The sequence below is a fragment of the Camarhynchus parvulus genome, chromosome 3, assembly GCF_901933205.1.
Source record: "Camarhynchus parvulus chromosome 3, STF_HiC, whole genome shotgun sequence".
Taxonomy (NCBI): Eukaryota; Metazoa; Chordata; class Aves; order Passeriformes; family Thraupidae; genus Camarhynchus; species Camarhynchus parvulus.
Window position 1 is genome coordinate 55,289,700 of NC_044573.1, and position 15,267 is coordinate 55,304,966.

At 46.6% G+C, this 15,267-nt stretch overlaps 1 protein-coding gene across 3 annotated transcripts; it reads left to right on the plus strand.

Moving 5' to 3' along the window:
- The first annotated feature begins 5,390 nt into the window (after positions 1 to 5,390).
- Positions 5,391 to 14,510, plus strand: ZBTB2 (zinc finger and BTB domain containing 2). 3 transcript variants are annotated; one of them, XM_030946598.1, is made up of 3 exons: positions 5,391 to 5,589; positions 9,292 to 9,475; positions 11,483 to 14,510. In XM_030946598.1, exons 2-3 carry the CDS (start codon positions 9,303 to 9,305, stop codon positions 12,843 to 12,845), a joined length of 1,536 nt encoding a protein of 511 aa, XP_030802458.1. In that variant the 5' UTR covers positions 5,391 to 5,589; positions 9,292 to 9,302; the 3' UTR covers positions 12,846 to 14,510. The 3 variants fall into 3 exon arrangements, with proteins under 3 accessions (XP_030802458.1, XP_030802459.1, XP_030802460.1); XM_030946599.1 differs by lacking the exon at positions 5,391 to 5,589 and adding an exon at positions 5,707 to 5,870 and having other exon boundaries at positions 11,483 to 12,845; XM_030946600.1 differs by lacking the exon at positions 5,391 to 5,589 and adding an exon at positions 6,587 to 6,656 and having other exon boundaries at positions 11,483 to 12,845.
- The last annotated feature ends 757 nt before the right edge of the window (positions 14,511 to 15,267 follow it).

Below are 15,267 nucleotides of genomic sequence, written 5' to 3' on the forward strand. Positions count from 1 at the left end.
AGCTAACTCTATAGAGAATTTTCTTGCTATATTAGACATAGAGAACCAAGCTGGGAATTGAATTCACCAAGAACGTAACTTGAGCTTTCACTGCACGGTATACCAGGGAGTAGAGCCCTCTGCGACCACACAGCACGTGGGAAACTCTCCCTGCCTGCACTCCCTGCTTCTGCTTCAAGCCAGAGATCCCCTGGGGAGCCTGTGCACATGAACACATGGCCTGACCAGGGGGAAGTTTTATGGCACAGGCAGGATGAGACTCAAGCTCCAGAAGCAACACAAAACTGCCTTATTTGTGAGAACACACCCATCTTTTGCCTGCCTCACCCACCCCATGCTCTCCTGCTGTAACTGAAAACAACCATCATCACTACAGTTTGCACAGTTTGAGTCTTCATCAAAATGGGTCTACTCTAACCAGTAAGGGTCACTTGAGGGAAAAAAAAAAAGATGCAATAGCAATAAATACAGAATATGCAAGGAAAACCAGAAAGGAATCCTAGAATACCCAGAACTCTGAAATTTTAACCTTTTTAAAAAAATTAAGACCGAACAGTAAAAATCTGTTCATATGGAGCCTTGTTAGACCATTCTTTATAAGGATCACAACTGTGCCAACTGCTTCTATCTGTGCTTTTTCTGTCACATAAGGTAAAGGTTAACTTACACACGATTTTCTTTGGCACATCTGCTGGGAAGTTGTCACAAGAGTAGCTATTTGTAAAACAGCAAGGAATGCTGAGAGCTATGACTCAATTCCAGACCTGTTTTTCTGGGGTGACAGCACTCATGGCTACAGAGTCAATCTCTGCTCTCTGCTGTGCTGTTCCCATCAGCTCTGCTTGCTGGATGCATACACACACCTACCTGGAGCTCTGTCATTGAGAGCTGCTTCCTCTGGAACACCTCACCTGCATGGGCATTAAAAATGCACGTGGAAACCACTGCAGTTTGAATCTTTTTTTTCTAAGGAAAACAACACATGCAAGTACATATATTGCTGTAACTTTATAGGCAAGCTCCACTAAAAATGTCACTCCAGCCAAGAGGACATGGTTATGTTTGATTTTACCTGTTACAAGTGGGCAGGGCCCATGTAAAAGGCTCATTTCGGACTAAGCCAAAGGCAGAAAATAGATGGCTGATCTGCACTGCAAGAACTGTGTTAGTGGGGTTACACTAAAAATTTCTGACAGAAAGGAGTCTCCTAACAAGAAAAACTATACACACAGTTAAACTATTTCCTTAAATGACATACATTGTACTGACAAAAGGATGATTATAATTATTTACCCTGGTTTAAATTGCGGCTACTCAACTAATTTTGTTCACTTGGTGTAGAGACAATTCCTAATATCCCAATACCAGAAAACCAGCTTAGCCTACAGAACAACAAAGATCCATTTCTTCATCTTTTCACCTCATACAGCCTACACAAAAGGTGGTTCCCACACTGTGGATCTCCTTCACCTGTCAGACCACCAAACCTCCTGGCAACAAAAGTGTGAAAGCTCAGATCTCCTTGGGGATGAGCACTCACCTATCACAAACATATCCCAACAGCAAGGCAAGGAAGAGTACAGAAGCCAAGGCAAAAAAAAGCAGAGCCATTCCATTATTGCTGCTGGGCCCTTACATCCGTTTTCCCAGGGATCACTTTTACATTCCTACAATGGTGTCTGAAAGATAGGTGAGACTTGGACAAGCTATATGCACAATTCTAACAAGGGGAGGAGAGAGTCCTGGATGAAAAGCTTGGAGACTCTCAGAGGTACAATGTTCTAGGAAGAAGCTATTGCAGCTGTCACACTTGCCACCAAGCCTTCTCACCAGCATAAATCCAAAGTGGAAGTGTTAGAAATGGCAGCTGTGCTAATAAAACAGATTTACAGCATTGACATAAACTGGTTTACTACAGTTGTACCCATGTGAAATAGGGCCCCACACCTTCAGGGAACAATTCCCACGCATTGCCTAGGACATGCAACTCCCAGATCCCCGTGGCTTCTACTCCTCTGGGAGTGTGTCAGCAGTGCTGCAGGGAGCAGTGAGCAAAGAGCTCTTCAGAACAGCGACTCTGCTCTGTTATTTTTCATAAATGATGAGAAATTTGAAAACTCACAAAAAAATCTTAGCACTTTGAGCCTAATTAACATCACTAGAGCTTTTGAGGTTTTGACTATAGCAATACAAAAATCTGGTATTCCACTCCAGATTCTAACTGAATTCATCCAAGAAGACACACTTACAGGACTTGAGACTGGATCAAGTTCCTCCCACTGCTCAAGTGACTTTACTCAGATTAGCAGACACTTCCGTCATCCTATTAACACTTATATCATCAGCAGCATGCTCATTTACAATGTAAAATATGATCTTATCAGACAAAATGCTGCCTCTAATCCAAGTATGCGCAGACTGAAGTAAAACCCAAAACCTAGGGACTTATCCTATCATCAACAGTATCACACCTAACTAAGAATGTGCTCAGATGTGTGTAGCACTACCTGAACAATCCTTTCAAAAAGTCAGAGAAGTGGGAAAGAAATCTTAATCAAGTACCTCTAGAAATTCAGGAGGAAAAGCCAACACATAAAACTAAAAGCACAGTAATGCCACTTAATGAGACATGGATACATTTTTATTACAATAACAGGTGCATGGATTGTAACCTAAGAAACAAACAAACCCAAGAATCTGAAGAAGAGATAGAGTAATATTTTAGATTCACATGATAAGTTAAGTGTCCCAAATTCATCAGGTGAATGCTTATCACTCCCTGCAACACAGGTGACACATCTCAGGTGACAGTCAGTACTGAGGGTCTGAAGTTCGGCAACATTACACTCAACACAGCCATCTTTCTACAGATTCCAACAGGCCTTGATCCAACAGGATTAGAAACTGCACTGTTGCTGGATTCAAGTATTTCAGTCCAAATAAAGGTGATTTACAGCTGAATTATGAGCTGTTAATAATACAAATAAACCATATAGCTAAGTTAATTTTTCTCAAGTTTCAGAGACAGCACAGAGGAGAATCCCACACAAATGCCAACACACAAGTAAGCAGGTGCAGCATGAAAGAGAAAAAGAGGCCAAAACCCCTGCCAGATATCTGCCAGAAACACACTGGTTTTCCTAAGTAGCCCACTCAGTTAAATTAAAAATGATATCACTTTTTCAATATCTTCCAGGAGAATGAGACAGATCATCACACTACTAAGTGACTTGAGTTCAAATGCCCATCTACTCTCTTTACTTTGTATTTAGCTTGCAAAACTGAAATGCAAGAGAAACCATTCAGGGGAAAAAATTGCCAAGTAGACTGGTTAAATACACTCTATAAACTTTCTGACACATGCTCACAAAGCAGAACTCAGAGAGTTGTGCTGAACTACAATGGACATGTTTTTAAGATCTCAGCTATTCGAGATGGGTCTTAAAGATTAGGTTCTGTTCAGATGCTTTATTCTAAGTACTGGAGCAGCAGCAGATGGCTTTCAGCTCCATTAAAATTAAAAGTTGTTGGGTTTTGGGGTTGGTTTGTTGGGTTTTTAAGTGAAGTTTTTAAGACTTAAAAACCTGCACTTTTCAAATGCAGTTTAAGTTGGGTAAATAAATTAATATTCATGAGCAATTTGATGCAAAAGACTCAAGCTGTGCCTATCAAGACATCCATTAATTTCAGTGGGAGATGGCTTAGTCAGACACATAAAACTGGTCTAATCCTTTATCAATTTAGATCCCATAGAAGTTACAACAGTCTGAGATGGCTGCAATCATCTGTGGATCTACAAACAAGACAAGATACAAGACTCCTCCTCCCCATCAGCACACCTGCTGTCAAGATGCAAAGTTCAAAGTTTGGGCCTTTTTTCCATAGTATATCTTATTTAATTACCATGGAAACAACATCCCAGGTACAGCTAGGCCCCTAAATGCTTGCTTAAATAAGTACCCTAAAAAAGGTAACAATCATCTGGACCTAATTCAGACAGTTGGCATTGCAGCATATGCTGTATGCCATGAACAATGAAAAGCACACAGGAGGACAGCAGGAGCAGGGCTCCAGGGCAGGGGGTGCAAAGGAACCCCCTTTACCTATGGCTGGCCAAACATCTTCCCACAAGGTATTCAACAACAAAGACAAAGTTTCTCTGAAAATGGTTCTGTCCATGCCGCTGCTCTGCTTAGCAGATGTATCCAGGCTGCCCCTGGACTGATTCCCTGCCTGGAGAAATCACATCCAAGGGCCTCCCAGCCTCTTGTAGAAGATGGCATCCCTGCTCCACACTAACAGCTCTGACTTGGTAACTTCTGCAAGACCAACAGTTTTTTCCAGGTACATCTGCTGGTGTATTTCTTTATGCAGTTTTATAAGCATTCATGTATTACTCTACAGCATGCCTTGGATTTGGATAAAATGAGGCCTTGCTACAGCCACCTTCCCTCTGCACTCCACCACAACCAGATCTGCCACTGTGGGAAGTTGCAGATGTGATTTTTACATACGGCAGCTATATCATCCCTTAAAAAGGCAAGTTAGGAATACCGGCTTCAAAAAACCTGCGTCCAGCTGAACAGACTGCCAGCAGACCCAACCTTTCCACGTTTGTACTCTCAATCACTCTTTTTGACAACTGAACTTGTAACCTCCCATCTGAAGCTCAGCCACGGCGCGCCCAGGGCAGTTTCAGAGAGACCGGTCCCACGCCGCCCCTTCCCGACGCACCGGAGCGAGACTTGCTATAAATGACACCTGGACAGCAGCCAGGGTGACGCGGAGGAGGGCACCGGCTCTCAGAGTTCGTGCCCGATAGGCCCGGGACACCGCGTCCCGCCGCTGTCGGCCGTCCCCGTCTCCCACATCCCCGGCGACTCCGCGGGAAGCGCCGGGACGCACCTGCGCCCGTCACTCCTCGCCGGCGGCATCCATCCCTCCATCCCACACCCGCCGCCAAGCACCGCCCGGCCGGAGCCGCTCGGGGCCCCCCGGCGGCGGCACCGAGCAGCCTCTGCCGCCACGGCGAGGCCGGACGGGCGCCGGGAAGGCGGCGGCGGGCGCGGCACGGCACGGCACGGCACGGCACGGCACGGCACGGCACGGCACGGCACAGCACCGCCCCACCCATCCCATCCCAGCCCCGCACGCCGCCACGATCCCCGTTATCCCGCAGCGCTGGAGGCGGAGGGGGGTGCAGGGGGGCTATTCCGGCCTCCGTCGACCGGGAGTTTTAAAGGGGCAGCGCGCCTCGCTAGGACGGGAGCAGCGGCTCTGCCCCAGGAGGGCCCGGAAGGCGGGAGGGCCGCTCCCGTTCCCGGTGCCGGCGGTGGGGCGGGCGCGGAGGGAGGGGCGGGGGCTGGGTGTCTCCCGCTGCCGCCACAGCGCTCGCCGCCTCCCCTCCCCCACGGCGGGGGCTCCTCGCCGCAGCCTCTGTGCTCCGCTCCCGGTCATGTGACCCGAACGTAACCGGACAGGAAAAGCCGCCGCCGCCGCCGCCGCGCTGACTCCGTTGTTGCTGCTGCCGGGCGCGGAGACGGCGGCGGCCCCCGCGCGGCGCCACCCGGCGGCCCCCACGCCCCCCAGGTGAGCGAGCACCGGCCGCGCCGCGCCCCGCCCCGCGGGGCAGCCCGGCCCCGCCGCCCGCACGTGCGCCCGGCCCCGTCGCGCCGGCCGCGGCCCGGGCTGAGGCGGCGGCGGCGGGGGCGCGGCGGGGCCTGCTCGGCCCTACCTCCGCATTGTGTGTGAGGTGCTCCCCGGGCCCCGCCGGGTCCGAGCGGGCCGAGGGGCTTGCGGGACGGGAGGTGGAACTGCCCGGTGAATCCCCGCCGGACCGGGCCGGGCCAGGCGGCTCCATCCGGGACACGGTACGGGGTGGGGGGTGGGGGGGGATGGGTGCGCACCGAGGGTAGGGGCCGGGCCGAGCCGGAGGGGAGTGGGTGGGTCGCGGAGAGAGAGGAAGAGAGGGAGGAGGCCGGGGGGGCCGGTGCCGCCCGGCGCGGGGCTCGGCTCGGCCGGTTGAGGCCCGCGCTGCCTCCCTCCCGCCCCCTCCGGCGGCGGTGGCGGCGCGCAGCAGCAGCAGCAGCGGCGGGATCCGGCGCGCGCGGGGCGGGGCGGCCCCGCCTGTCCCCCGCCCCCGGCGGGTTGGGATGGGCCGGCCCTGGCGGCGGCGGCGGCGGCGGCTCTTCCCGTCTCGCGCGCCCTGGCGGCTCCGCTCGCGCTGCGTCTCGCGCGCCGTCTCCGTCCCGTCCGTGCGCGCGTGGCGTGCGCGGGGGGTGGGCGGGGCCAGCGGGAGGAGGGAGGGGCGGGGCGCAGCCAGTGAGCGGCGCGCGGCCGCCCGGCCTTCCGCCCCGGCGGCCAATGGGGAGCGCGCCGTCCGCTCCCGCACCGGGGCCGAGCGTGCTCCGGGCATGGAGCGGGCGCGCAGCCGGACACGCCCCCGGCCCGGACAAGGCGGGAGCGCCCCGGGGCGGGGGGTGGGAGGCAGGGAAGGCCCATCCCGGGTCCCCGCCCGCCGCCCGGGCTGAGGGCGAAGGCCGAGCGGGCGCCTGCCGCAGCTGCGGGAGGTGCGGCGCGTCAGTGAGCGGCCGCGGCCGCGCCGGTGCCCTCTGCCGTCGGAGCGGGAGCAGCGCTGCGGGCTCGGTGCTGTCCAGGTGCGCTGTCCGGGGTGCGAGGGCAGAGCGGGAAGCGCCATGCCCGAGCTGCTCCCTGCCAGCGCGGCTGGCTGCCCGTGCCCGGCCCAGTCCCGCGGTGCGGTACCGGCGCTCCCCCGGTGTTATCCTGGGCTAGCGCCGCCTCCGTGTCCCTGCGGGGCCTCCGGGGCGAGAGCCAGGCCCGAACGGGCTCGGCCCCGCGTGGCGGCTCCGGCGGCGCCGAACGGATCCGGTAACTTCCAAGGCAGAGCCGGGCCGGGCCAGGGAAGCACTGTCCCCACGGGTCTCAGGGCACAAGAAGTGTTTCACACACTTGTTGAATCGGTCAGCACTGAAATACGGCCTTGCCAATGTTAATCACCGCTTCATTTAGCTCAGGGTAAAATTCCTGAGCACACGCATACCTATAATGTGCAAAGTGCTTTCCTCGCTCTTTTCATCTGCCCTGTCATTTCCGTAGAGTGTAATTACTGCCGTGCTTTTAGCTAGAGCACTTAGATATCGTCCAGATACATGCAAAACACAATGTTGTGCATATGTATCATTTTCTTAAAAGTTCAACTCGGGTCTTTAAGGAAGGGCTTGCTGTTCGGGGTAAGAGTGAAGCTCCAAACTAAACACACTTAGGACGGTAATAACTAGAAAGAATGCTTGTCTGGCTTGGAGTGCCTTCACATCGGTGGTTTGCTCTGCTTAGCAAGTTTTGTTGTCCAAGTGCAAACCAGACTGAATTTTAAAAATGTAGAACACATTAATAATCAAAATTCAAGGTAAAAAAAAATTAGCGAGTTTTCTGTAACATCATCCACATGGGGCATCTTGCAGGATTAAATAACACCAAACATGATTTTTGTTCCTGCTGACAGCAAGTATTCCCTCTTGTGGAGAGAGAATCTTAGCATATTGTATGTACAAACTCAGTTATCCAAACATTCGTTGAGGGAGGAGAATATGTACCTAAAGAGAACTCAAACCTAACTTCTTTTTCGCTTATTAACTGTAAGAAAATAATCAGCTATATCTTACACTGTATTTCTTTCTTTGTATTTACACCCCTGTCTCCAGTGAGTTCTGATCTCATGTGAATGCAGGGGAGTGCATTTGGTCAGCCTGGTTATTCCTTTAAATATGAGGGAGTTCTTCCCTGTCCAGCAAGTAGAAATTCTTGCTTCTCCAGTGACTAAACACACCGGCATATGTGGAATGCATTTCTGTTCTCTTTCCCAAAAAGCCATGCTCTTACTGTATAAAAGAAACTAGCTGCTTGAACCTGACTTAAATTCCGATAGCTTGCTGTTCAGTTTAGAGGGGAAAACACCCAAGACTTTTTATAAACTTTTTGATCCACTTCTACTTTCACCTTCTCGTTCTGTTCTGTTTCTGTTCTGGGCATTACATGGCCAGGAATTTTATTGGCTTCCCTTGCTGTTTTATATGTTTATGTACAGATTTACATTGCTTCATACTTTCACTTTCACCCAAAGCTCTATTTGCTTTTATTAAGTTTGTTTCCACTCACCGATCTTACTAGCCCCATATTCATCCATCCATCCATGAGTAACTGTCCTTATGTGTTTTCCTGTGTTTTTTCCCCCAAAGTTACCAATTTATGCTTCCAAGACTGCCCTTGAATCCTTGAGAAAAAGTTTAAAGCTCTTAGGTAGTTCTTTGTGGGCAGCCTCCAGCATCTGGTACCAGGAGGTGCCCAGGAGGGTGAGGGGCAGTGGAAGCCCTGGCCTAGGGGGGCCCGGGTCAGTGCCGCATTTCACCCTTGGTTATCCTACCTGGTGGGTGGCCAGTGGCCAGCCATGGACAGACCTGCACCTCCCACCCTTTGAGTTTCTTGATTTTCTAGGTAGGCACGAGGCATGCAGACTTCTTTAAAATGCTGTTGTAGCTGGTCTCAATAAACAGATCAACAGTTATTAGGTGAAAAGGTTGGCCCCTCCTGTATTGATAGCCCAGAGGGCTTGCCAATACCTAGAATGAATTCACTGTTTGAGCCTGGGAAGATTCAGGTATGTATCTGGTATTTCCCAGGAGAGGGCATAACCATCACAAATGTTCAGTTATTTAATGCTGGCCTTGGATTCAGCTGGATGGACTCATAACTTTTAGGTAAAAGATACACAGAGACACTGACATTCCAGGTTAAAAGTATCTAACTTGTATTTTATTGGGTTGTGTCACTCCCACTTGTGTGGGTGAGTGACTGACATCAGAAAGGAAAATCAGTTTTCCTATTTGAGCAGACAAGTGGCAACCAAAGCACTTTCTTTTTCCCACTCTGTATAGGTGTTTTTACTGCTTGTTAATATATCTTCCTCTTCCTTAGCTATATTTATATTTCTGTATCCAAGTACCCACACCATGCCTTTCCACAACACTTTGGACCTGGTTCTCCTTTGCTCTCTAAGCCTTGGCAAATCACTCACACCTTTGGGAATCACATTTCCCGTCATGAAAGAGAAATCCTTGCCTATGTGTAAGGTATCTTTTATACAGTAACTTGGGATTAAGATGTGTTACTAAAGTATGGCATCTGGATATTGGAGAAAATACCTGTTAAGAGACAGCTACTGTTGCATCTGTGCATCTACTGTAAAGTTTTACATGCAAGTCATTTGCTTTTCAGAGTGTAAAAAAATGGATTTGGCCAACCATGGACTTATTCTGCTGCAGCAGCTAAATGCTCAGAGAGAGTTCGGTTTCCTGTGTGACTGCACAGTTGCCATTGGGGATGTCTACTTCAAGGCACACAAATCTGTCCTCGCTTCTTTCTCCAACTACTTCAAGATGTTGTTTGTTCATCAAACCAGGTAACTCTAAAAAGGTTCACCATTTAAATGTTGTTCAGTTAACTAAGCTAAGGAAGTCTAGCAACAAAATGTTCTTTTTGCTTCTTGTTATGACATAAAGAGTGTCTTAAGTGCGAACAGTCTTAACTGCGAACAGTCTTAACTGCAAACTAGAACCTCACTTTCAAACATATTAAAGTTGAACTGTGATTCATTAACACTAATTTTATAACTTACCACAAGTTCTTTATCCTTAAAAAAGCATAGAAAATTGATTTTCTACAATTGAATACTTGAAGGATCCTGTCTTCTCTCCTGCACTTTCCTTCCCCCACTCACTGTCTTCTACTCTGTCTTGATGCTGTTCTTGACATTTGTGCAATGTTACATACAATCCAGTAAGTACTTGCTGGAAGGTTTTGAGAAATAAACTTACAAAAGAGGTATATGTGTTTCATTTCTTTGCAGTTTATTGTCAATTAAATAATAGAATACTATTTAATGGTGGAAAATAAGGGGGTTTGTGGTACTTTTCTTTCAGTGTTTTGGTTGGTTTTTTTATTTAATTATTTCTGTACTTCAGGCTTACATTGAGATGATTGAAAAGATCACAAGAGTGAGACCACTTTAAAGATTTTTTGGTCTTTTTCCAAAATACTTGAACTAACTCAAAAAGTTTGTTAAGTGATTCACACGTAATTCTTTGGCTAAGAGTTCTTAGCAAGAAGTGAACTGCTAGGACAGAAGTGCATTTGCCCTTCTGAAACAGGACTGCAGGCAGATGTTATCAGTCTTGATGCTCCATCAAGAGCACACAGTCATCTTTGAAGACAGCATTGCAAGTTTACTTTTGAGTCATATATCTGAATTCAGAAGCGGTCACAGGGAGAGCTCAAGAAGGGTGCACCTCAAGAAATGGAAGAATTGGCTATAATTTCCTCCTCAGCTTGGTAGCCTACTGTAGTTAGAGCATTCACACCACAGCACGCATTCATGTCCATTTCTGAATTTTTGTGGTTTATTTATGTTTGTTTTTAATAGAGGAGCAACAAATACTTATGAAAAATAATTAGAATCCCAGTTCCTCTCCTGTTAGCTAACTGACCTCACAAAGATATTGCCTGTTTTCTTAATTCTTCTGTGAACCTTGCCTTACTTTCTGCACAGAGATACAGCCTTGCCTAGAGCAATGGTAGCGGTCTCAGTCCAGAGCATCGTAAAGGTTGATGCATAGAGCACACTCTGAGCTGGAGGGTGGTGTTGGTTTCAGTCTTGTTGGGCTGAAGAGGGGATTGCAGCCAAAACATCTCTCTTTGAGTGCTCTAATCAAGGGGCTGCTAGGCTGACCAGGCAGTCCACTGGTGCTGCTGTTTCTCCCTCCCCATTCAAGGAAAAATTTGATGTTCTGATGTGTAAGAAGCCTGGATTCCAGGGGTTATGCCTGTTGCATCAGATCCCTGTGTGAATTCACACTCTGTACTGCATGGTTTCTGGATCATAATGCACTTGGGACAACGCAATACCACACATTTTGCAGAACTGTAGCTGTAAACCCTAGTAGGACATAGAAGCCCAGCAGGCAAGTGCCAGATGAATTAGGTGTTTTCAGGGCTAAATACTGAGAAAAGTTTATTGGACTGTGAATTTAGAGTCCTGCGCTAGCAGGTTGTAATTTAGCTACAAATGTGTTTGAATCCAGCCAAGAAAAGGGGGAAAATGTCTTTGCAGTTTACAAAATATATTAATATGTGACAACACATTTACAACATAACAGCAATTTAAAATGGTATAGGTTGTAATGGGACAGCTTTTCTTTCAAGACAGTTACTTCACTGAGGAAAGAAGTAATCTTTCAAGTAGCTCCTAAGATTAGCTCTTTCACAGTAAAGCATTTCCCTTAATATTTATTGCAGATTCTGTCTTTAGAATTTAAGTAGAAACCTCCTATTTTTATCAAGGCTTGAATAACGTAGAACTGGGAAAAATATTTTCCTTATGTCTTATTTATAATTTTGTTTCACCTTTCAGTGAATGTGTCCGTTTGAAAGCGACCGACATACAGCCAGATATCTTCAGTTATCTCTTGCATTTGATGTACACTGGGAAGATGGCACCACAACTCATTGACCCAGTTCGACTAGAACAGGGAATAAAGTTTCTGCATGCATATCCACTAATTCAAGAGGCCAGCCTTGCAAGTCAGGGAACTTTTTCTCACCCGGATCAAGTCTTTCCATTAGCATCTTCATTATATGGCATTCAGATTGCAGATCACCAGATAAGGCATCCCACTAAGGTCACGTCAGCAACTGACAAACTTGGGCGAGAACCACGGCCTCAGACGTCCCGGATGAGCCAAGAGCAGGCTTCTGACGGCTCGCAGCTCTCGCAGTTGGGTGCAAATCTGCCACAAGTGACCCGGACAAATATGTCTGCTTCTGACCCATTGCCATCTTCTCTATCTCCAGAATTGGTATCTGCTGCTGGTAATAATTCACCGTCGGGAGAAGAGGCCAATATGGAAGCATCTTCTTCAGATGAGCAGCCTGCCTCTCTCACAATAGCACATGTCAAGCCAAGCATTATGAAAAGGAACGGGAGCTTCCCAAAATACTATGCCTGTCACCTCTGTGGTCGCCGGTTCAACCTGCGCAGCAGCTTGCGGGAGCACCTGCAGATCCACACGGGAGTTCCCTTCACATCTAGCCAGCAGGGAGAAAGTAATATTTCTTTGTCTCTCTGTAACAACACAGCTGATAAAGATGCCATGGAAGTGCCTGAAGCGGGGATGATTAGTGACAGCGAGCTGCAGCAGATCTCAGACTCCCCAATAATTGATGGGCAGCAGCAGTCAGAGACACCTCCCCCCTCCGATATCGCAGATATCGACAACCTGGAGCAGGCAGATCAGGAGAGGGAGGTAAAGAGACGGAAATACGAATGTTCCATCTGTGGTCGCAAATTTATCCAGAAAAGCCACTGGAGGGAGCACATGTACATACACACGGGCAAGCCCTTCAAGTGCAGCACTTGTGACAAAAGCTTTTGTAGGGCTAACCAGGCTGCCAGACATGTGTGCCTAAACCAGAGCATGGACACGTACACGATGGTGGATAAACAGACTCTGGAGCTCTGTACTTTTGAGGAAGGCAGTCAAATGGACAACATGCTAGTACAGACCAACAAGCCCTACAAATGTAACTTGTGTGACAAAACTTTTTCAACTCCCAATGAAGTAGTCAAACATTCGTGCCAAAATCAAAACTCTGTCTTTACTCTAGAAGAAGATCGCTCCATTCTGTTAGGTGGTGGGGACACAGAAGCCACAGAGACTGATAACGCAGTGTTAGCCTCCATCAAAAAGGAGCAGGAAGCAGTGTTGTTAGACTGAATGTGAAACCTATATCAATTTTTTAAAGTTTCTTTACTCATTTTTTATTAAATCAATTTTTCCTCCCCCTACCTCTTACCTCACTTACCCCTACCATCTTTTCCAGCAACCTCCTTCCCACCCTTTGTCTTCAGCAACCAGAACTGTACTGGCACATTAAGGAAATTGGACTTTGCCTCTCCCACCAAAACAAACAAAAAGCTCTTGCATCAAACCACAACAAAATTGATTTTAATACAAAGGAACATGTGGAAAAACAATCCAGCTAACTATGTTGATAGTATTAGTTATTCCAAATTTAATAGATTTTAAACAAAATTTAGATTGCTTAAAAGTGTATTTAGATACAATGATGAGTGTAATGAGAAACAGAGTATCAGTTTGGTAAGCAAAGGATATATGTATTTTAGTTTCCCTGGTAGAAGGCATTTTGAGATCTGGCAGATTAAACACCGTGCTCTTTATAAGTCCACATGCAAGTTGATTAAGGTTATAACCTAAGCCCTCAGAACTTTTCCTCAAGGAATGCAGGAATCTCTGTTCATTGAGTTAAAAAGAGCTGAGGGCGTTGGTTTTCTTTCAGCCATGTGTTTTCCTTCAAGTATGCCTTTGGGTATCTGTTTCAGAGTCAAGCCAAGTCATTACTTAGTCAAATTCTGACTTAAGTAGCTGTAATAGTAATGTGATGGCAATCTTTATATATATATATATAAATACTGTATATGTATAAAGATTTATATATATATAAAGTGTCTGTGTATATATTTGGTACAGGTAAATAAATGCACACATCCTTTTTAAGTAACTGGCTGTCTGCTCTCAGATTCAGCCTGGAATGTCTTCTAGTTGTTTGACAAAGCTAGTAATTGCACAGGTTGCTTTTAGCCAAATTTGAAACGTCCTGAGCTGTGTGCATTTTTATTGACCTGTTGAAGAGAAGCCAATAGGTAAGTGTTGTCACCCAAGCTACCAAGGAAACTAGAGAAGTGGCATACTGGTGAGCACTGCACCATCATTAGTGCAGCACATGCGTGTGTTGTTAGCTATACAGAGCTTTGAGTCATTCTGGATGAAAGGAGAGAGAAAAAGCTTTATTCCCTTACTCAGGCAAGGAATGTCCATGATTTCATTTGGTCTAATGGCATGAGTTAAGAGGAAGGAAAAGCGGTGTTCTAGCAACAGGTGATCATGGTTGTTTTAAAATGAATCTGTAGTGCTGGCTGGGAAATTCTGCTCTATGAGAGTCCTGTTATTTTGAAAGCCAAGACAAAGCCTGCAAAAACTGAAAGGGTGAATTCTGTAGTTTTAGTTACTGCTGATGATAGTACTGCATCTTTGTGTTAAAAATCAAGTTGTTGATTTTTATTATTTTATATAGATGCCCAGATTTTTTGCTGGTAGCCTAAAAACCTAAACTGACAGCAGCAGTGAAGCCCACTGAGCAATTACTGGGCCAACAGAAGGTCTAAGTGGACAGAAAAAGTGCCCCATCATAAATGGAGACAGTGTGTGTTTGGGGGGAGGGGTGGGAGAGGGCAAGTCACAAACCACAGCTCTTCTCTGTGTATACGTTTAAACTGAATATCATCTTTTTGTGTATAGTTAAGTTCTCAGATTTGTAAGTTTTTATACATCATTTCATTGAATAAAAACTGAATTAAATGGGATATGATTTATTGAGTTGAAGGTGAAAGGTTGTTGGTGTTCGGTCTTCCTGGATGAGCTCCTGCTGAATCAGTTTAAAAGCCAAGCAGTGTATTCTGTTCATCAGACTAAAACCTCCATCACACAGGTGAACAATGAGCTTACTAAAACTTGAGGTGGATTTTGCACAAAAAGTCTTTACATACTAGATTTTTTCCCAGCTTATTATAATGTGACCATTATTGTAAAGTTTATTGTAAGTGCTATTGATTTTATTATCTTTCTTTTATTAGAGTATAGGTTTAAAATCAGTTGATTTCAAAGTATAGAAGTCTTTTGAGGTAAAAAAAATAACATCTTACAGAATTATTTTAGTGCTGCCCATTTTAAAACTTTAGGATCTTCATCTACCAGTATAATTTCCTTAAATGTGGGTTTTATTTCATCTTTTGTGGTCCAAAATGCTCTGAGAATAGAAAAACAAAAGAATAAATCTTTCCTAGTTCAGGGTAACGTCAGCTATGGAGGTATCTGTGGTTTAGGGGATAGTCACAAGTTCATTTCCAAAATGACTGAAGCTGCTAAAGGTGCTACCACCTCAGCTGTTAGTTACTGCTTAGATGCTTTTTTTTTTTTAATCCAGAGCTCCAGTTCTGTGGGGCAAAGTACAGCAGTTCAGCTCAACCCCCCAGATGGCTGGTTGTGTAAGGGTGCCCATGGCCACAGCATTTATTGTGAGACATTATTCCTGCTCTCACTTCTCCACTGTTTGGACATC

Bases quoted from the DNA above. Each gene is read 5' to 3' on its own strand.
- ZBTB2 (XM_030946598.1), top strand. From the start codon at position 9,303: ATGGATTTGGCCAACCATGGACTTATTCTGCTGCAGCAGCTAAATGCT. The intron at 9,476-11,482 runs GTAACTCTAAAA...TTCACCTTTCAG, and splicing joins TTGTTTGTTCATCAAACCAG to TGAATGTGTCCGTTTGAAAG.